Source organism: Onychostoma macrolepis, chromosome 11, assembly GCF_012432095.1.
Source record: "Onychostoma macrolepis isolate SWU-2019 chromosome 11, ASM1243209v1, whole genome shotgun sequence".
Lineage (NCBI taxonomy): Eukaryota > Metazoa > Chordata > Actinopteri > Cypriniformes > Cyprinidae > Onychostoma > Onychostoma macrolepis.
This window is the reverse complement of record NC_081165.1, coordinates 5,933,603-5,953,362: the sequence shown is the minus strand read 5'-3', so window position 1 is coordinate 5,953,362 and position 19,760 is coordinate 5,933,603. Positions and strand designations below refer to the sequence as shown.

Sequence of the window (19,760 nt, the reverse complement as noted above, 5' to 3'; positions counted from 1 at the left end):
AATCTAAAAAAAAAAATCCAGAAATCACAATGTATGATTTTTTAACTATTTATTTGTATGATACAGCTGCAAATAAGTATTTGAACACCTGTCTATCAGCTAGAATTCTGACCCTCAAAGACCTGTTAGTCTGCCTTTAAAATGTCCACCTCCACTCCATTTATTATCCTAAATTAGATGCACCTGTTTGAGGTCGTTAGCTGCATAAAGACACCTGTCCACCCCATACAATCAGTAAGAATCCAACTACTAACATGGCCAAGACCAAAGAGCTGTCCAAAGACACTAGAGACAAAATTGTACACCTCCACAAGGCTGGAAAGGGCTACGGGGAAATTGCCAAGCAGCTTGGTGAAAAAGGTCCACTGTTGGAGCAATCATTAGAAAATGGAAGAAGCTAAACATGACTGTCAATCTCCCTCGGACTGGGGCTCCATGCAAGATCTCACCTCGTGGGGTCTCAATGATCCTAAGAAAGGTGAGAAATCAGCCCAGAACTACACGGGAGGAGCTGGTCAATGACCTGAAAAGAGCTGGGACCACCGTTTCCAAGGTTACTGTTGGTAATACACTAAGGCGTCATGGTTTGAAATCATGCATGGCACGGAAGGTTCCCCTGCTTAAACCAGCACATGTCCAGGCCGACTTAAGTTTGCCAATGACCATTTGGATGATCCAGAGGAGTCATGGGAGAAAGTCATGTGGTCAGATGAGACCAAAATATAACTTTTGGTCATAATTCCACTAAACGTGTTTGGAGGAAGAAGAATGATGAGTACCATCCCAAGAACACCATCCCTACTGTGAAGCATGGGGTGGTAGCATCATCTTTGGGGTGTTTTTCTGCACATGGGACAGGCGACTGCACTGTATTAAGGAGAGGATGACCGGGGCCATGTATTGCGAGATTTTGGGGAACAACCTCCTTCCCTCAGTTAGAGCATTGAAGATGGGTCGAGGCTGGGTCTTCCAACATGACAATGACCGAAGCACACAGCCAGGATAACCAAGGAGTGGCTCTGTAAGAAGCATATCAAGGTTCTGGCGTGGCCTAGCCAGTCTCAGACCTAAACCCAATAGAGAATCTTTGGAGGAGCTCAAACTCTGTGTTTCTCAGCGACAGGCCAGAAACCTGACTGATCTAGAGAAGATCTGTGTGGAGGAGTGGGCCAAAATCCCTCCTGCAGTGTGTGCAAACCTGGTGAAAAACTACAGGAAACGTTTGACCTCTGTAATTGCAAACAAAGGCTACTGTACCAAATATTAACATTGATTTTCTCAGGTGTTCAAATACTTATTTGCAGCTGTATCATACAAATAAATAGTTAAAAAATCATACATTGTGATTTCTGGATTTTTTTTTTTTAGATTATGTCTCTCACAGTGGACATGCACCTACGATGACAATTTCAGACCCCTCCATGATTTCTAAGTGGGAGAACTTGCAAAATAGCAGGGTGTTCAAATACTTATTTTCCTCACTGTATATTAAGTTTTTATTTTAGCTTTAGTTGTAAGGATGCCAAAATGAACATTAATCTCGGCATGATCTGATTGGCTCTTTGATGTAACTTGCACCCAATGAGCTGCATGCTTCCTCTGGCTCCAGCATTTAAATGCCTTGCCTTATGTTTGCTGTAAGCTGGTCTCACTGCGGTCTGCTGCACAGTCTGGTGATGATCGCTGTGTTTATTTTCCTCAATTGTAACATCTTGTCAGGATGGCATCTGTAATATATTGTATTAGGGAGAGATGGGCAGATGAAGCCTTATGAAGATTTGAGGCTTTTTTTCAGGGATGTGACGGCTAATGATTTGAATCTTTGATACACTGACAGTTGACGTCATTTTGTGGTGGACAATAAAATGTAATGACCGCAGAAGCGCTGGCAGAACGGTGCATCACCTCATCAAAACACTAAATGTTTCATTTTGATCCTCTATTCATGTTTTTTTTAAAGCTACATAAGTGTATATAATGCTTGTAAATCAATATGCAAAATAAAATATTTTGAATGTTTCAAACTGTTATCAGTTATTTTAAAGAAATAGTTTACTCAAAAATGAAAATCAGCTGAACATGTGCTCAGCCTCGGGCCATCCGAGATGTAGATGAGTTTGTTTCTTCATCAGATTTGGAGAAATGTAGCATTACATCGCTTGCTCAGCAATGGATCCTCTGCAGTGAATGGGTGCCGTGAGAATTTATTTTTTTTGCTTTTGTCTTCTCCAGATGTTAACTGATGGACTGGACTGGAGTGGTGTGGATTATTGTGGTATTTTCATCAGCTGACGGAAGATTAAACTGAAAAAGGCCCATCAGAATCTAAATGAAAGGGCACTGGGACAGAAGGTAGGAAAGGTATGAATGCTGTTTTAGAAGCAATTGAAAAGGTGGAAACACTCGACAGTTACTGCTCGAGCCGCCATATTGTGTTGCAGTTTCTACCATTAATAACAAAGTGAATAAATGGTCTTGTTAAAACACAGTCTTTCATTTTTGTCACAAAGTCCAGAAAAGTTTAAAAGAAAAGGTGATTTAATGTTACAGATAAGTGCATTCAATGAGGCCACATGTAAACAATGCTTCCAACATATTTTGCTATAATGCAAATGCAGTTTCATACCATCATGAGATTAAAACCTCACAACCAGTGTTGGGGAAAGTTACTTTTAAAAGTAATGCATTGCAATATTGTGCTACTCTCTAAAAAGTAACTAATTGTGTTACTTTTTAAGGAAAGTAATGTGTTACATTATTTTTTTAGTTGACCTGGTCTGGGCTTGTTTGTGTTACAGGGCGAACGAGACGTGAGACGTGTGGATCCATATGCAAGGCTTTATTCCAAGACATGGTCACAAAAAAGGCAAGAGACAAACAGTGGCAAACAGGCAAGGCAAAGAATACTCCTAGGCTAGCGTGGGTCTACGATTGGCAAACAACATCCAGAGGGCTTGACATGAAGGGTAATCCAAATAAAATGAGCAATAGTCCAGGCGAGGTGCAAACACAGTCCAAAACAGCAGGCAAAGGGTTAATCCAAGATACACAGGCAGAAGATCAGGAACCAGACAACAAGGCAACACGAAATGACTAGACTTAAACTAGAACTAGAAACTAGGACCAGAAACTTGGAATGGCTCTGTAATGTAGCTATCGCTAGAAGAGTGATATACGCTCAACAATACTCAGCAGCGAGAAAGCGGAAGTCCAAGGCTTATAAAGCCTGTCTGATTGGATTCAGCTGTGTATGTGTAATCAGTGCAATGGATGATGGGAACTGTAGTCCGGAGTGACATGTAACAGTCTGTGTGGTGTGAGAGTCAATATGATGGAGAGGCGACCTCTTGTGGCAGTCGGACGGAAGGCCACGAACCGGATTCGTGACAGTTTGTAATATATTTTTAAAAAGGCTATTTTTGGCTATTTTTGGAGAAAGCAAAGTGCCTTGACACCAAAAGTGAAATAAATACGCCTCAGGCTGAAGGAAATGTAAATTTATGTCTGTACAGTAGAGAGCGCAGCTCAAACAAACCTTTCAGCTGTGCTGCCATTATAAATTACATGAAGAATAAGACGCAAGAGAAAAAAGTTCAACAGTCTGAACGAATTAATAAATAAATGTTTATCTAAAATCATTTTTGCTTATTTGTATAGTTGAATTGGATCGTTGAAGGTCAGCAGCAAAGACGTTGGTTAATAAAATGGGATTAAATACATGAAGAATATTTGTATTATTTAATATACTTCATTATTGCATTGCAGTTTTGATTCAATTTGAAGAATACTGAATCGTTTTTTTTTTGCAAGTGAGATGAGCTATGTTCATATTTAGTCTAGAACTACAGAAGCATCATGTTCACAAAGCTCACACAACATCTCTGTACTTACTCCTGATTTCTCTCAACATGGCAACACGAGAGCTGTCATTCAATACATGGGAAACAAATTAACTGGCATTACTTATTTGAGAAAGCAACTCGGATATTTTCTTGTAAATGAAAAAAGCAATGGGTTACTTTACTTGTTACTTGGAAAAAAGGAACTCTGATTACTTAACTCGTGTTACTTGTAATGTGTCACCCCCAACACTGCTCACAACATCTCATTGACAAGTCATTTTAGTGCTAAAGCAAAGTAGTGAACAAAACACCAGTTTGTACTGCATACCCAGTGAAATATCATTCTGCACATGGCTTGAATGACAATGACTCTAACTGGACCTAAGATTTTACAGCACACCAGAGCCACTCTGTAAGAACTTGGCCTAGACAGTAAAAGAGTGATACAGTCCATGTTGTTGCATTGATTGGAGGGAGTACAGCTCTGAAAACACCCGATGAACCTGCTCCATGACTGCTTATGTCTTTTGAATATCTCTCTTTGTTTACATTACTCATTTGCCTTGACTGTATGAAAGTCTTATCCTGATTGGTCGTTGAGCTCAGCATCAAGTGACAGCAGGCAAATACAACCAAATGAAGTATTTGTAAAATCGGTGCAAAAGACCTGGACAAAAAAGGGCATATTTTGCTCTGTGCCTTGTTAGCATCAGAGACGGTCCTGGACTTGTTCACTTGTCTCTGGCTGGACTTACACATCAGCCTTTATCCGTCTGAGGAGAATCATCTCTAAAGCTCTTCGAAATCACTGTTTGGACTTCAAGGTAATACTTTTGTTTTGTTCCAATTAAAGCTGCTTTAACAGTATGCTGTTAATAAAACTACTTTACATTTATCTAAAGGTAATAAAACCTGTAAAATAATGGCAATTACTTATTAAGCATGAAAGGAGCGTAATATAATGATGCTGAATTAAGGCTAATATCCCAGTGCACCCTTTTCTCTCTTGGTTTGTAGTCTGGTGCACACCGCTGAATCATGCAACACACATTCAGAGCCATCACACACTCTCCAGGGATACTCATTTGGAGAATCGAGGTAGGTTTCTTAGCAATAGATGCTGAAAGAGGAAGCTGATGGTGGAACACTTTATTAAAATCTTTCAAAGAAACATATGATTGAGATGCTTTCTATAAAACATGAAATATGAGAGGTGCATGGCCTTTGTTCACTGATTTGATCTAAGTATTTTTGACATTTTTTACATTCCATGTAATATACAAGAATATAAGTCAACTATTGCATTAATAATTGGATGTACCGTATGCAAAACATGCAAATGATAGTGTGAAGATGTTGCAAAATAATAACATTGAACCTTTTTTGGTGCTTTTTGCTTGATTTAAAGATTGGTTTGATATTTTAATGTTTTAATAATATAATTAGGGTTATCAATTTAAAAAAAAGGTGAGAAATTGCAATTGATAACATTTAAAAAACAAATTGAAAAAAATGTAAATTGCAATTAATCACATAACGTTGTTAACACATTCAGCTATAAGAAAACTAAATAACAGACCTTTGTGAAATGATCAGATTTGATTTGAATTGTGTGGATGGCACTTATCGTGTAAATTCAGTGAAAGGGTTTGTCTGTGTCTCATGAGTCATAGGATTACAAACCACGGCCAAAAAAAAAAAAAAAAGTAATCATTGATATATACAGCAACTGAAACAATCTGGGCAGCGTTTCTCAAAAGCATCATAAGGTAAGTTGATTGTAGAGACCATTGGTGGCAACCAGCCTATGATCTACTTAGGCTTACGATGCTTCTGGGAAATGCAGCCCTGTACATTATGTATTTGTTTTATGTTTTAGAAACAAAATGTTTGTATGGCCAAATAATACAGCTATCAAATCTTAACAAGTATGAAAACTGCTATTAGTTAATTATACAATAAATTATACAATCAAATATGAGCCTATCCTAACCTGACCCTAACTGTATGCCCTGCAATAAAAATAATGATAATAATAATAATAATGATTATTTTATTTTATTTCCAGTTCCAGCATTCTAAGGTCTCCTTTCCAAAAGAATGGCTAATGACATTCTTTTTTTTTTTTTTCAAGGAAGTACATTATGCTAATAAGCATTGAAAATAACATTACAATCAAATCAGTCATTGCAGAGTTACAGACTGACTGTAATTTTACAGTGCTGGTTGCTGCAGCATACAAAAACTGTATACAGTACTACTATAAATGGCCATTTGCTGTGTGTAACAAAGGAGCAACATGAGGATGTAACACCAAACACAGAAGCTTCTCTGCTTCCATTGTGAAGTGCAGTATATACAGCTGGTGATTGCTTGTGAACAGTAATCTGGAGAGCAACGTTTGTAGTGTACAGGTCATTTGGTCAAGTTTTTAAACAAGGTTTTTTGGACAGGCTGTCAAGCTGTTTTCAAAGAAATTTCACACTTTCACACTTTTTCCCCTTCTTCCTCCAGAAAATGGATCTTGTTTTGGTGTCGGAAAAATTTCATGGACATTTTTATGAAAGTGACTGCTATTTATTGCTCTCAGTAAGTGAGAAAAACCTTTCTGAAACCTATGTTACTATGTTCTGTTCTAAAAGATCAAATTGCATGTGGTTTCTGTCAGGGTTCTGTCAGCTCTGTTCTCAGTTTGGTGGCAGAGTTCTGTCTTGTCTTTGTGAGTCCCTTCCCTCCTTCTTGTTTCTTTAGTGAGGGTATCCTGGCCACTGTTTGTTCTGTGTCGTCGTTTGACGTTTCTGTCTTTTTTGGTGTTCGGCCACGTGCTCTCTAGTTCACATCATATGTTGCACTCTCTCTGTTCTCCCTCGTTAGCATCCTAATTGCCCTCCCTGTATTCTATGTCCTGTTCCCGTTGATTGTGGATGTTTCTACAGTATGTGAGGTGTTGCCATGTCCATGCCGTGTGAGCTTGGACAGTTTTTCCTCCTCAGGGTAGTTTGTGTTGTCTTTTGTTTTATTTTTGAATTCTAATAACAAGCCCATTGTTCTCGCCTCACCCCTTCAGCCTGACCTAACAGTTTCCTGTTAGACAACTATTGGTGCATAGACATCATATAATCAAGCCTCATGTTTTACATGCTATGTCTTTCATCCATATGCAGACACGCAAAGCTGGCAAATCTGCATACTATGACATTCATTACTGGGTAGGCTCCATGTCGACACTGGATGAACAGGGAGCTGCTGCTGTCTATGCCATTCAGCTGGATGAGTTCCTGGGCTCCTCACCTGTCCAGCATCGCGAGGTGCAGCACCATGAGTCCAGCATCTTCTGCGGCTATTTCAAGCAGGGCATAATGTAAGCATCTGAAAACTGCAGTCCACATCTCACCAGGCATTCGGTCAAGTTTGGCTGTTTCTTTGATTAGTTTCAAAGCACTGCTTTTCAAAAAAAATGTCTCGGCTCTAATTATAATTGAGAAAATAATTGATAAAAAAAGAAATAAAACTTGTGTAAGCTAGACAAAAAATAAGAACAACAACAGTGGCTGTAAACTAATAAAATTGCAAAACAACAAACATAATGGGTTGACATGACAAAATATAAATACATTAAAAATACTTTTACAAGTGGCTAAATTGAATAATTAGTAGGGGTTACCCAACTAAGTTGTGATTTCAGTTCTTTTTATGGACCCCCTATAATTGTTTAACTGTCAGGTTTGAAACCATTAGTCAGCACAAGCTTTGCACCTGCTGTTAAACTGCCATTGGTTCATGAGAATTTCATAATAGATTAAATATTATAGTTTCATTTCTTCAAACAGTCCATCAAGATCAGACACAAGTAAACACATGAACACACACTGGAGTGCAGAACTGGTGCAAACATATCCATATCTGTATAATCAGATGCTTTTTTAACCTCTCTATTCTCACCAATGTCATTTTTGTTGTTTGTTTATTTATAAATATTTTTTCATTGAGAGGGAAGCACATATTAATCTAATCAGTGTACCGCTGCTCAGACGCTTCAAACTTCTGTTCATCCCTCAGCGAAGAACGAAGTAGAACATTGCAGAGAGTACATCAGGGTTTTAAATCATGCGCATCTAAGTAAAAAATACTTCGCTTTACAGGGCCCCCTGGTGTCTTGGGGCCCCTAAGTGGCCACTCATACTGTAGACAGAAATGGCCCTGCTACTTCTTATAGACACAAATTTGAATGTGTTTGGTCTATGACGATGACAGAAAGCATATCTCAAGCATATGTCTTTATACATCCTTAGTTATAAGTCAGGAGGGGTGTCAACGGGAATGAACCATGTGGAGACAAACAATTATAACATTCAGAGACTGCTGCATGTGAAGGGAAAAAGGAAAGTGACTGGCACAGAGGTGAGCAAACTGTTCGTCTTAAAGGGACAGTTCACCCAAAAATGAGAATTCTGTCATCATCTACTCATCCTCATGTCGTTCCAAACCCGTAAGAATTTTGATCACCTTCAGAACACTAATGAAAATATTTTTAGAGGAATCTGAGAGATTTCTGCCCCACCATTGACAGTCCATGCATCTACCACTTTGATGCTTCAAAAAGAGTTCATAAAGAGATCGTAAAACCAATCCATATTAGTTGAGCGGTTTAGTTCCAATTTTCTGGAGAGACTTGATGGCTTTATATGATGAACAGATTTAATTTAATTTCTTTTATTCACATATTTATGTATTTAATTAAAAATATGTTCATTTGTTTTCCAAAGATGAACGCAATCTTCATTTTTGGGTGAATTATCCTTTTAAGTATTACTAAGTGTCTTCTAGTACCACAGGTACCAAAATTGTCCCTAATGTGGTCCTCAAGATACAAATAATCGAATGCACTGGTCAATTTGCAGGTGGAAATGAGCTGGAACAGCTTTGACACGGGGAGTGTCTTTCTGCTGGATCTTGGCAAGACCATTATCCAGTGGAATGGCCCTGAAAGCAACAAACAAGAACGTCTGAAGGTAATGAGGTACATGTGCGATCGTAAAGTTTTGGGTTGTTTTAGATCGTAATCGTATGCTGCTCCTTGTTGACTGTAAGGGTATGATGCTGGCCAAGGACATCAGGGATCGTGAGAGAGGGGGTCGGACAGAAATCGGCGTGATTGAGGGGGATGCAGAAGCAAACTCCCCATCATTAATGGAATTGATTGTGAGCATTTTGGGTGAACGGCCCTCTAAACTGCCCAGCGGGACTCCAGATGATATAACTGACCGGGAGCAAATGTCTAAGCTCACCCTCTATCAGTAAGTGCCGTCAGCTCAAGTTTATGTCTTGCATGCTGGCTGTTTGTATTAACTAACATGTCATTTGATTGATTAATTGGCTCACCTAATGTTCACTAGTTAGAATATCTACCAGTCCTCTAACAAACCTTGAACTTTGCAGCGTGTCAGACGCTAATGGAACTATGAACATCACAGAGATTGCAACCAGTCCACTCACACAGGACATGTTGAATCACGATGTAAGTGGTCATTTGTGTAAAATGCATAATTATTCCTCTCTTATATTGTTTACTCACATTAGACCATTTCAGGTTAATCCAAAACATCATTTAACCAAACATTTACTTTCATGTTATTGTGTTCATTTGTATTTATAATTTGTTGGTCAGAAAGTAAGTTCACAAAAATTTCTAAAATATAGAAACCTTTTGATGGAAAAGGTTTGTACAGCAATCACAGACCCTTTGAGACATAATATCTGTGTTTGAGTTAATTAGAAATTAAATTCAGTTATTACCTTAAAATCCATTACCACAAATTAATAAATTCACATAAAAATTGTGGAAGGCATCTCAGCACTCGCCTCTGAGAATCGTAGTTAACTACATGCCACTACGGTGGCACACTAAACCGATAAATATAAAGATATAAAATATATTTTTATATAAATATATATAAAAAAATAAATAAATCATATTATTATGAATATATATCGTATGTAAAAAAAAAAAAAAAAAAAAAAAAGGAGTACACTAATGCTGTCACAATCTGGTCCACAAACGATGACAAAGAGAAGGAGCCACACAAAAGATGAGTAGCGAAGTAACATTGTGTATTAAAACACAGCCAACACCAGACAATGTACAGAAAGAACTGAAGTGCTTAAATACACAGGCAAACAAACTCAGGTGTGCTCTAATTAGTAACAATGAATAATCACAACAGAACATGACAAATGCACAAAGTTTCTGACCCTAATTACTACCTTTGCAACACTATGTTGTGTATATAAATATACTACAAAGAAAAATTATGTTATTTAGTAGCATTTCAGTTAATGGAAAATGGAGCATTCATTCGTTCATTCATTCATTTATTTATTTCAGGACTGCTACATTTTGGACCAGGGGGGAATGTCAATATTTGTGTGGAAGGGAAAGACAGCCAACAAAGCAGAGAGACAAGCAGCAATGACCAGGGCTCTGGTGAGTTCCTATTTTTATCATTTCCATTTCTGTTGTAACAGCCGCTACTGGAGGAGAGTGATTTTCCCTTTATTACTATAATGCTTAATGACTCGTATGCTGCATAATACTGACCGTTTTGACAACCTTGCAGGGATTGAACCTACAACCTGGATGTTTAACCAATAGTGGTGTTTGTAAGAAACAAGACTTTTTAAATAAATCGCTGCTCCAGCTAAAATATGAGTCCATAATCCATAATAGTGCTTCCTCCAGTGAAAAAGTCATCTGGTTTGAATCAGGAGAGAAATCTGCACAGATCAAGCACCGTTTACAAGACAAAGCAGTCCAAAACAGCTCTAAACAAACATGTGGCTGGATTTTGATTCGAGAGACAACAGGAGATGCACCTTTTCACTGGAGGAAGTGATATTATGGATTGTGGACTCGGATTTTAGTTAAAAATGTCTTAATGATGGATTTGTTTCAGCTTTTGTCCTCTCAAGATATTAACTGATGAACTGGAGTAGTGTGGATTATTGTGAATTATTGTGATGTTTTTATCAGATGTCATCATGATAAGACTTGAATTAATGTTTGATTTACTTACAAATGACTAATGTGATTAATTCTACAGGAGTTCATTAAAATTAAGGGTTACCCACTCACTACTAAAGTGGAGGCTATCAGTGACGGAGGAGAATCGGCTCTCTTCAAACAACTCTTCAAGAGCTGGACTGTCAAAGAGCAGACAGCAGGTCTGGGTCGGACACACAATGTAGGGAAAGTGGGTATGTGTCTGACGCCATGCTTTCTTTGAGACGTATAGCTTTATTGTACTGTTTTTTCAGCTGAAAGTCACCAAATGTATTTTGTAGAGAAGTGTGAAGTTGTTATATTTGTAGACCATTGTGAAGCTTGTTTTCATTGTAGTCTGTATCTGTAGCCATGATGCTGATTGTAGATAGCTGTGATGATGAACAGAATAAGTATAATGACTGCATGTTGGTCCATAAGCTTTGCTCTATTCTTTCATTAATTAGCTGATATCACTCAAGAAAAGTTCGATGCCACTAGGATGTATGTGATGCCTGATGTTGCTGCACAGGAGCGCTTGGTGGATGATGGCAGCGGACAAAAGCAGGTAAGAGGAAACAAAAAAAACAACAACGAAAAAAAACCCCCAGCACATACCTACGATTTATGCTATCAGGATGTAATATACACATAGAGATAATTGAGATAACAGAAATAATTGACAGAAAATGAAAAAAAAAGAACATGCATGAAAAAAGTCATCAGTCAATGTCATCTCTAAAGACTTCTCCATCCTTAGGTGTGGCGCATTGAGAATTTGGAGATGGTGGAGGTGGAACCTGAAATGCATGGATACTTCTATGGAGGCGACTGCTATCTGATACTGTACAGCTATGATGTTAATGGCAGGAACAGCTACATTCTTTACATGTGGAAGGTAAAGTGACATATTTCCTTTATCTATGTAGAAGAGAGTTTTATGGCACTAATAATTGTTGATAATTTTACGTCCAAAAAAGTCACATTATGAGCATATGAGAGAGTGTAACGTCACATCATGTGATGTTAACACAATGTAGTTATAAACCCATAAAATAAAACGGTAACACTTTAGAATAGGGAACACTTATTAACTATTAACTATGACCTATATTTATATATTTAATTTTCTGCTTATTAATAGTTAGTGCGGTAGTTGTTAAGTTTAGGTATTGGGTAGGATTAGGGATGTAGAATAAGGTCATGTAGAATAAGGCATTAATATGTGCTTAATTACTTAAGCCTGCCATCCGCGGCTCTCAAGCCTGCCATTCGTGGTGGGAAATCAATGCCGCCGTCCACGGCTCCCTCAAGCCCGCCGTCCGCGGGGAAATCAATGCCACCGTCCACAGCTTTCTCACGCCCTCCGCCGTCTGTGGCTCCGAAGTCAAGCCCGCCGCCGTCCACGCCCTCCAGTGCCTGCTTCTCCTGAGCGCCCACCAGAGCCCGCTCCACCTGAGTGCCCACCAGACGTCATAGTTTCCCCCTGGAAAATTTTTTGGAGGGGCCATATGCCATGGCCGCCCGAGTCCCCTGACCCGCCATGGCCGCCGGAGTCCCGTGATCCACCATGGTTCTCCGGGTCTGCCTGATCTGCCCTGGAGGCTTCCTCTGTGTCCCGGTCCTGCACCAGCCTCCAGGACCCCCCCCCCCCTATCTGTCACATGTTTGTTCCCGTTGTGTTCCTGTCTACCCTTATTTGGTTTAGTTCTGGTTCTTATTATTAGTTTCCATGGTTTTTGATTAATTACTCCACCTGCTTCTGTTCTTCCTGATTACGTTCCCCGTGTTTCTAAGTCCTGTGTTCTCCCCTGGTTCTTTGTCTGCTGTTTTACGTCATTCTGTAAATGTCTTCCATGTTTGAAATTATTAAAGATTTGTATTCTGAAGAACTCCTTGTCTCCTCGATGCTTCCTCCCCAGCGCACCGTGACAGAACAACTGTTAAATCTACACAATACTGGTGAACTCAGTAAGCTTTAATGCTTAACATAGCTGATCTTCTCAGTGAAGATGAGCGATGAATGACAAGTCGTACGTAATAATGAGGGTGATCTGTTTTGCTGGCAGGGACGTCATGCATCTCAGGACGAGGTGACGGCTTGTGCGTATCAGGCTGTGACTCTGGACCAGCAGTATGGAGGTCAGCCTGTTCAAGTGAGAGTCTCCATGGGGAAGGAACCACGGCACTTCATGGCCATCTTCAGGGGCAAGATGGTTATCTTCGAGGTAGCATATTACTTGTTTTAAATAGAGATATTTTAAAAGACATTTGGTTAGTGATCTGTTTGTCAGCTTAAGCATTCATTTGGCAGGTGGTACATGGTTCTGTGCTCAACTTCTATCCTTTTCCTTTTGAATTTTCACAGAAATGCTCTTAATACACAAGTCACATTCTGTGTAAATGTGACGGGAAGTAAAATTCACTGGTTGACTTCTAAAACACAAACTACTATTAAGATATTAAGTTTAAACATTTTTTTTTCACCTATACATTATGTGCTGCTTTTACATTAGAAACTGCCATAACATTATAAATTGCTACAATGTGTTCATAATGTAATACATTTCTCAGACATACAATAACCTATTACCTTATGTGAAAGACGCTGACATTATGAGCTAAAGATTTTGGTAACACTTTAGAATAGGGAACACTTATTCACTATTAACTACGACTTTTCCCTCAATAAACTCCTAATTTGCAATAAACTCCTAATTAATAGTTAGTGCGGTAGTTGTTAAGTTTAGGTATTGGGTAGGATTAGGTATGTAGAATAAGGTCATGTAGAATAAGGCGTTAATGTGCTTAATTACTACCAATAAATGGCTAATATTCTAGTAATATGCATGCTAATAAGCAACTAGTTAAGAGACCTTAAAATAAAGTGTCACCAAGATTTTATTACGAACGTGCATAAATGTTCTGTTTTCTTAATACTTAAATATTGCTTTGTTTCCATCCCAGGGAGGGACATCCAGAAAGAGCGCCCCGGAGCCAGAGCCGCCCGTCCGCCTGTTTCAGATCTGCGGCTCTCACCCAACCAATTCAAAAGCTATAGAGGTGCCAGCTCTGGTGGCCTCGCTAAACTCCAATGATGTCTTCCTCTTGAAAAGCCAGAATGGCATCTACCTGTGGTATGGCAAAGTACGCAGTCTTTCTACTTTCATGACACTGGTAGTATTTTATTGGAAAAAAGCACTCAGCAGCTGTCAAGCAATGTCCACCCCTACTGTCCACATAATGGACATTATTGGGAAAGCAGTACTAAACTCTATATATAACCTCTCAGGGGTCCAGTGGTGATGAAAGGGCCATGGCAAAGGAGGTGGCCTCCTTTACTGGCCGAGGCTCATCAGAGGAGATCATGGCTGAGGGACAGGAGCCAAATGAATTCTGGGAAATCTTAGGTGGAAAAGGACCATATGCAAGTGACAGAAGGTACACCAAACCTTATTTGTGCTACAAGATTCCAAGCAATCTCAGAAAATGGTTTAAAAGCTGTCGATGGGACATGAACTGCCAGTGTTTTTTTATTTTGTTCTGTTCTCTGAGGTCTATTTATAATGTTATCAAGATTTTTACATCAAAAAACATAATTTATAAATAATAGGCTATTTTCTGTCCTGTTTTTGTCCCGCTCATCAGAATGCTCTGTTTGAATAGATGTGGAGGATTGTAGACTTGGAAGTAAACGCCCACTGATATAATGATATAACTAACAGTTGTGTATATTTGACAGCCTACGTCCCTCAGATGGACACTGCTGTGATTTAGGTCAAAAACGCATAAACACAGTAGGGTACAATGGGGCTAAAGGCCCCCCTTAAGAAAAAATGTGCTATTCACTGCGCCTAAAATGTATAATTGCAGAAAAAATATATACGTTGTATTGAACATTAATGGAGCAACAGATTTTGTGTGGAAATAAATCATTCAAGTTGTTTATTTTGTTTAAAAATCGTATACATGTATGAGGTGGCAAGGGGGGCCTTTTACCCCACACACGGGGTAAAAGGCCCACCAGCATGGGGTAAAAGGCACACGGTATTGATACAAATACTTCAGCTAAAATAATGTTTTTTAAAATAATGTCTAAGTTAATACTTGTTCAAAACAATCACTTTAGCAAAGTATTTTCTGCTTATTTTGAAAAATAAAATAATGAATTTTTGTTCAATAAATATACTGTCATTAAAATATGTTAATATAAAAATATATATTTTAAAATACAGAAACAAAATCATTTTAATAAGTTAAGATTATGAAAGTATTGAAGGAGATCCAATAATAATTTAATATATATTTACAGTAGTAACAACAAATGATATTTTATTATATAATATGATTAATATCATGTTTTTAAATATGATGGTTTCATTCTAAACATTCTGATTATCTCTAATATGGACACCCACCATAATATATGATATTTACCATCTGAATCTAACCATGTCATGTCAACAAATGGAAAAGTCAACCATCTATTAATTATCATGTTAATTACTGTGCGCCTTTAGCCCCAACAGCAGGGGCGCTTTTTACCCCAAATACCATACTTTTACATATTCTTCATTATTTAAAAACTGTTGCTTTAATTATCTTAAACAAAACTGAAAATCATAAAGAAGACCTTTGTCTCAAAATATATGCATTAAATCGAGAAATTCTCATTTGCTACTTGCATCTACAACATTTTAAAAAACATAAAATATTAGATCAAGTAAGCACAGAATCAACTTCGCGCTGCTACGCGCGATCGCGTCAAAGATCAGATAAATATACACGTGCATCTTGAAAAGCCAATGTTTTGGAAAGTGCAAAGCCATGTTTTTGTGCCATCTAGTGGTTTAGATGAAAATAATATCAAAGGCGCCTTTTACCCCAGTGCGCCGTTAGCCCCATTGTACCCTACATATCAAATGACCTATAATTACAGACAAAGCAATAGTGATCACATAATAAAACAGTTACTCACACTTGTGTGTTGTGACATAACTGTCGGATCCAATATAGTCAGCACAACATCATCTTTTAGTTTCAATCTTTCTGAAAATCCCACGTTGAATCAAGACTTGTTTGTAAACGAATCTGCAGTAAAATGAACTGAACAAAGGACTGAGTTCTTACTGATACGGTCTGGATTTTAATTCAAAATAAAGTTCATCCACTCTTTCCTAACATTATGATCAGAAGGAAGTCAATACAAAATTGTTGTTCCACAGCTCGGCACTGCACAGCATCTTTTCGTCTTCAGAGCATCTTTATCATTTGGTTTCTGCATAGACCTGCATTTGCCTCTCTTGTTATTCACACTACATGCATAACTAGACAGTGATATAGAATTTGTGTGCGGGGATAAACAGGCAGAGCTGTAGAGTCGGTGGGTGGGGCTTAAAAGGCAGTGATGTAGAATCGGTGGGCGGGGCTAAACAGGCAGAGCTGTAGAAGCAGGCATTGATCTTCTGCGGAGGTGTTTTGGCAGACTGGCTTCAATACAAGCTGTTTTTAGACTAACGAGAAAGTTCTGAAACTTACAGGATGTTTTATAGTACCTCTTATATGTCAAAAGATGAAGGGAATTTTGGTTTCTCAGTACGTGACCCCTTTAAGGTACTAATATGCACCCTTTAGGGGTTAATATAGGGGCTTTCGCTCTGGAGGAACCTTTTCATAGTTCCTAGAACTATTGGTGGAAGTTCCGTTACAGTTCCTGACTTCAAGTTCCTAGAAGTATGCAGTGCGAAAGCCCCTTATGGTACAAAGGTGTACCTTCTTGAAAGTGACAGCTTTTGTGGGAATGTGGGAAAAGGTTTTTCATTCTTGGCTTTTGATGTCACGTCTTCTTAAAGATTACAGCAGGTTACTCTAGATCATCAACCACGTCTTTTTGAATGCTCCAATAAGACCGGCCAGTTTATTGCCACTGAGGTAACCCAGTTCACGCAGGATGATCTGAGAGAGGACGACGTCATGCTTTTGGACACGTGGGATCAGGTAGACCAGCACAGTTTGAACTAAAACTATACTCTGTTCCTCTGTAATGAAATGTAAAGTTTGATGGTGAAAGGCGATGTTTCTACAATAGTATCACCGGTATGCAGACATCTGAATAATAACAATATAGCAGCTGTCATAACAATGTAAGCGTTGACCCTAAATATCATGAGAAGTAGATTAGATTACTAGAGTCCTAAACGCAGCCTTCGGCTCTTCTAGGTCTTTCTTTGGATTGGAAATGAAGCCAATGATGTGGAGCGTAAGGAATCTGTGACAACTTGCCAGGAATACCTGCGGACTCATCCTGGATCCCGGGACCCTGACACACCTGTGATATTGGTGAAGCAGGGTTTTGAACCTCCTACCTTTACTGGGTGGTTCATGGCCTGGGACCCAACAAAATGGAGCGTAGGTTTGATTTGCATTGTATCAACATGCTGAAAGAGATTTACAGGCCTACTATTTAAGGAGTCATTCTCTGCTGATGAACAAAACTCGTTTTGTTGTAATTCACACATGGCTTTTATCCTTGTACTAGGGTGGCAAAACCTATGAGCAGCTGAAGGAGGAGTTAGGAGAGATTACATTGCCCACTAAAGTTGATTCTGTATGATCCTTTGTACCCTTGTATATAATACACATTTCAGTCAATATTTGCCTGATTTGCATAAAAGATTTGCATCAAATTGTAATTTCTCATGACAGGGATCCAATGGTGCGGAGAGTAAAACCATCCCACAATATGCACCAGAAATGCTGATTAACAAACTGGCTGGAGAGCTGCCTGAGAATGTGGACCCCTCACACAGAGAGGTGCGTACAGCTTCATGTTTTGGTTTACAGGAGCTTGATCAAGCATTCAAGCAACACAAGGTGATCCTATTGTAAGTAGGGAAAAAGCTGTTTTTGCTCTAAATTGTTCTGTTGTCCACCAAGAAAATATTGTTGTCATTTGGATTTATCGAGTTCCCAAGAAATTTGCCACCTGCAGTCTATACAGACCTTCCTGACATCTTCTTGTCAAATTACAAGCTGATCATGGCCCATGTTGATTAATTGATGTAAATTATCCTGCTCTATGAGGTTCAATGTAAGCAAAAATTTACGCATGGAAATAAGGACATTCAGATTGATTTATATTTTATTTCTTGGAACATTTTCCTAGGCGGTTTGTCAGATTTGCACAAAGTCTGACGTTAATCATTTAAGGACACGCCTTGTTACATAACCAATTTCGACAGCTCAGACAAAAGCACCCATGAATGTAAATGGAGAGATCAGATGAAAAAGTCTCTGAGAGCTGTTTGAAATCTTCTTCTAAAATGAGCATTTTTATCAGGCTCCTATGTGTGGGTTCAGTAATTTCACTTTAATGTCAATGAATAGGTTATTTTCATTCCCACTAAAGTGAAATAACTGAACATAAACATAGGAGCCTGAGAAAATACTAATTTTAGAAGAAAATTTCAGATGGCACTTAGAGGCTTTCGCATCTGAACTCTTCAAATGTAGACATTGCACTGTGCACAAATATTGACTAAAATATTTGAATACATTTGAATAAAAGTCTAGTGTTGCTTTGTTGAAAGCAATGTATGCTGCTGTATAAAACATTCTAATTTCTGTCACCTCATATGAGTTAACACAGTTCTTCTTATAGTGATTAAAATCATTTTCATACATTTACAGTACATCATACTTTTTCTATCTCCTTTTCATGTTATATTAGAGATATCTCTCTGACGAAGATTTCCAGACCATACTTGGAACCTCCAGAGAAGAGTTTGACAGTTTGCCTCAGTGGAAACAGAAGACCATTAAGAAAGAAAAGGGATTGTTTTGAAAAGTGACATATGTTTTGTAAGTGCTGGTAGTGGGAAGAGGGAGCAAAGATGCATCTATATTTCCTATTTCAAATTTAATCATTTAAATCTTTTGTCATAATTGATATCACTAATGTAATCGTTCATATGTTCCAGACACAATAAGCATATTGCAGTTTAATTGTGGGCCTTGTACTGTTTTTGGTGAAAGCAAAATAAAAATATGTATATTTTAGTGCTGTCAAACAATTAATCGCGATTAATCGCATCCAAAATAAAAGTTTTTTTGCATAATATATGTGTGTGTAATGTGTACATTTATTATGTATATATAAATACACACACGCATGTATATATTTAAGAAAAAATACATTTATATATTAAATATATTTATATATGATATAATTTATATTAATATAAATATAATAATATATTATGTGTCAGGCAGTCATTCATGCAATGGTGTGCAAAATCATGACCCTACTAAACAGCTACTTCAGTTAGGGTACACTATTCAGCAATCAAATATTTATTTATCAATCACTTGACACCTATTTGGAAGTTGAAAACAAACATTTTAACATTTTAACAATTATCAAATGATCAATATGTTTTGATTTTAAATGTAGCCAGAAACATAATCAGAAAGTAGCAACAGAACTTGTCAAGGAGTATTAACCCAACTCCAACCACTGAATCTATTGAGAGCCATAGAAGTATAGAGGACACATGCACATTAATAGTGTAGTAACAAGTCTGAGCAAACTACTGTCATGATTCTGGACTGTCTGTGTCTTGCTCTGCCCCGTTTCTGTTCCTGTTTGTCCTTATTTGGTCTTGTTCCTGTCCTCGTTTAATTTGATTATTAGTTGATTCCCCGCACCTGTCTGTCCCTCATTATCCTGTGTTTATAAGCCCCAGTCTGTTCAGTTAGTGTTTGTTGGGTCTGCTTGTTATGTTCGTGTGTTTCCTGCCGTTTCCAGTGTGGATGTACCCTGTGTTTGGATTGTATTAAAGACTGTGTTCGCCATTCCTCGTCTCATCGTTCCTCACCAT

At 38.2% G+C, this 19,760-nt stretch overlaps 1 protein-coding gene across 1 annotated transcript; it reads left to right on the top strand.

Moving 5' to 3' along the window:
• Nucleotides 1–4,528: 4,528 nt before the first annotated feature.
• avil (advillin) lies at nucleotides 4,529–18,965 on the top strand. The gene is made up of 20 exons (XM_058791457.1): nucleotides 4,529–4,666; nucleotides 4,860–4,940; nucleotides 6,357–6,431; nucleotides 7,007–7,203; nucleotides 8,135–8,243; nucleotides 8,744–8,854; nucleotides 8,934–9,139; nucleotides 9,282–9,360; nucleotides 10,228–10,326; nucleotides 10,943–11,096; nucleotides 11,349–11,449; nucleotides 11,642–11,779; nucleotides 12,951–13,109; nucleotides 13,849–14,028; nucleotides 14,174–14,322; nucleotides 16,734–16,878; nucleotides 17,101–17,289; nucleotides 17,420–17,488; nucleotides 17,587–17,694; nucleotides 18,611–18,965. Exons 2-20 carry the CDS (start codon nucleotides 4,881–4,883, stop codon nucleotides 18,722–18,724), a joined length of 2,442 nt encoding a protein of 813 aa, XP_058647440.1. The 5' UTR covers nucleotides 4,529–4,666; nucleotides 4,860–4,880; the 3' UTR covers nucleotides 18,725–18,965.
• Nucleotides 18,966–19,760: the final 795 nt, after the last annotated feature.

What these genes read in the sequence shown, in the direction of transcription:
- avil (XM_058791457.1), top strand. Translation starts at nt 4,881, where the DNA reads ATGCAACACACATTCAGAGCCATCACACACTCTCCAGGGATACTCATT. An exon ending in TACTCATTTGGAGAATCGAG is followed by an intron (nt 4,941 to 6,356) that starts GTAGGTTTCTTA and finishes TTCTTCCTCCAG; the next exon opens with AAAATGGATCTTGTTTTGGT. An exon ending in TCTACCTGTGGTATGGCAAA is followed by an intron (nt 14,029 to 14,173) that starts GTACGCAGTCTT and finishes ATAACCTCTCAG; the next exon opens with GGGTCCAGTGGTGATGAAAG.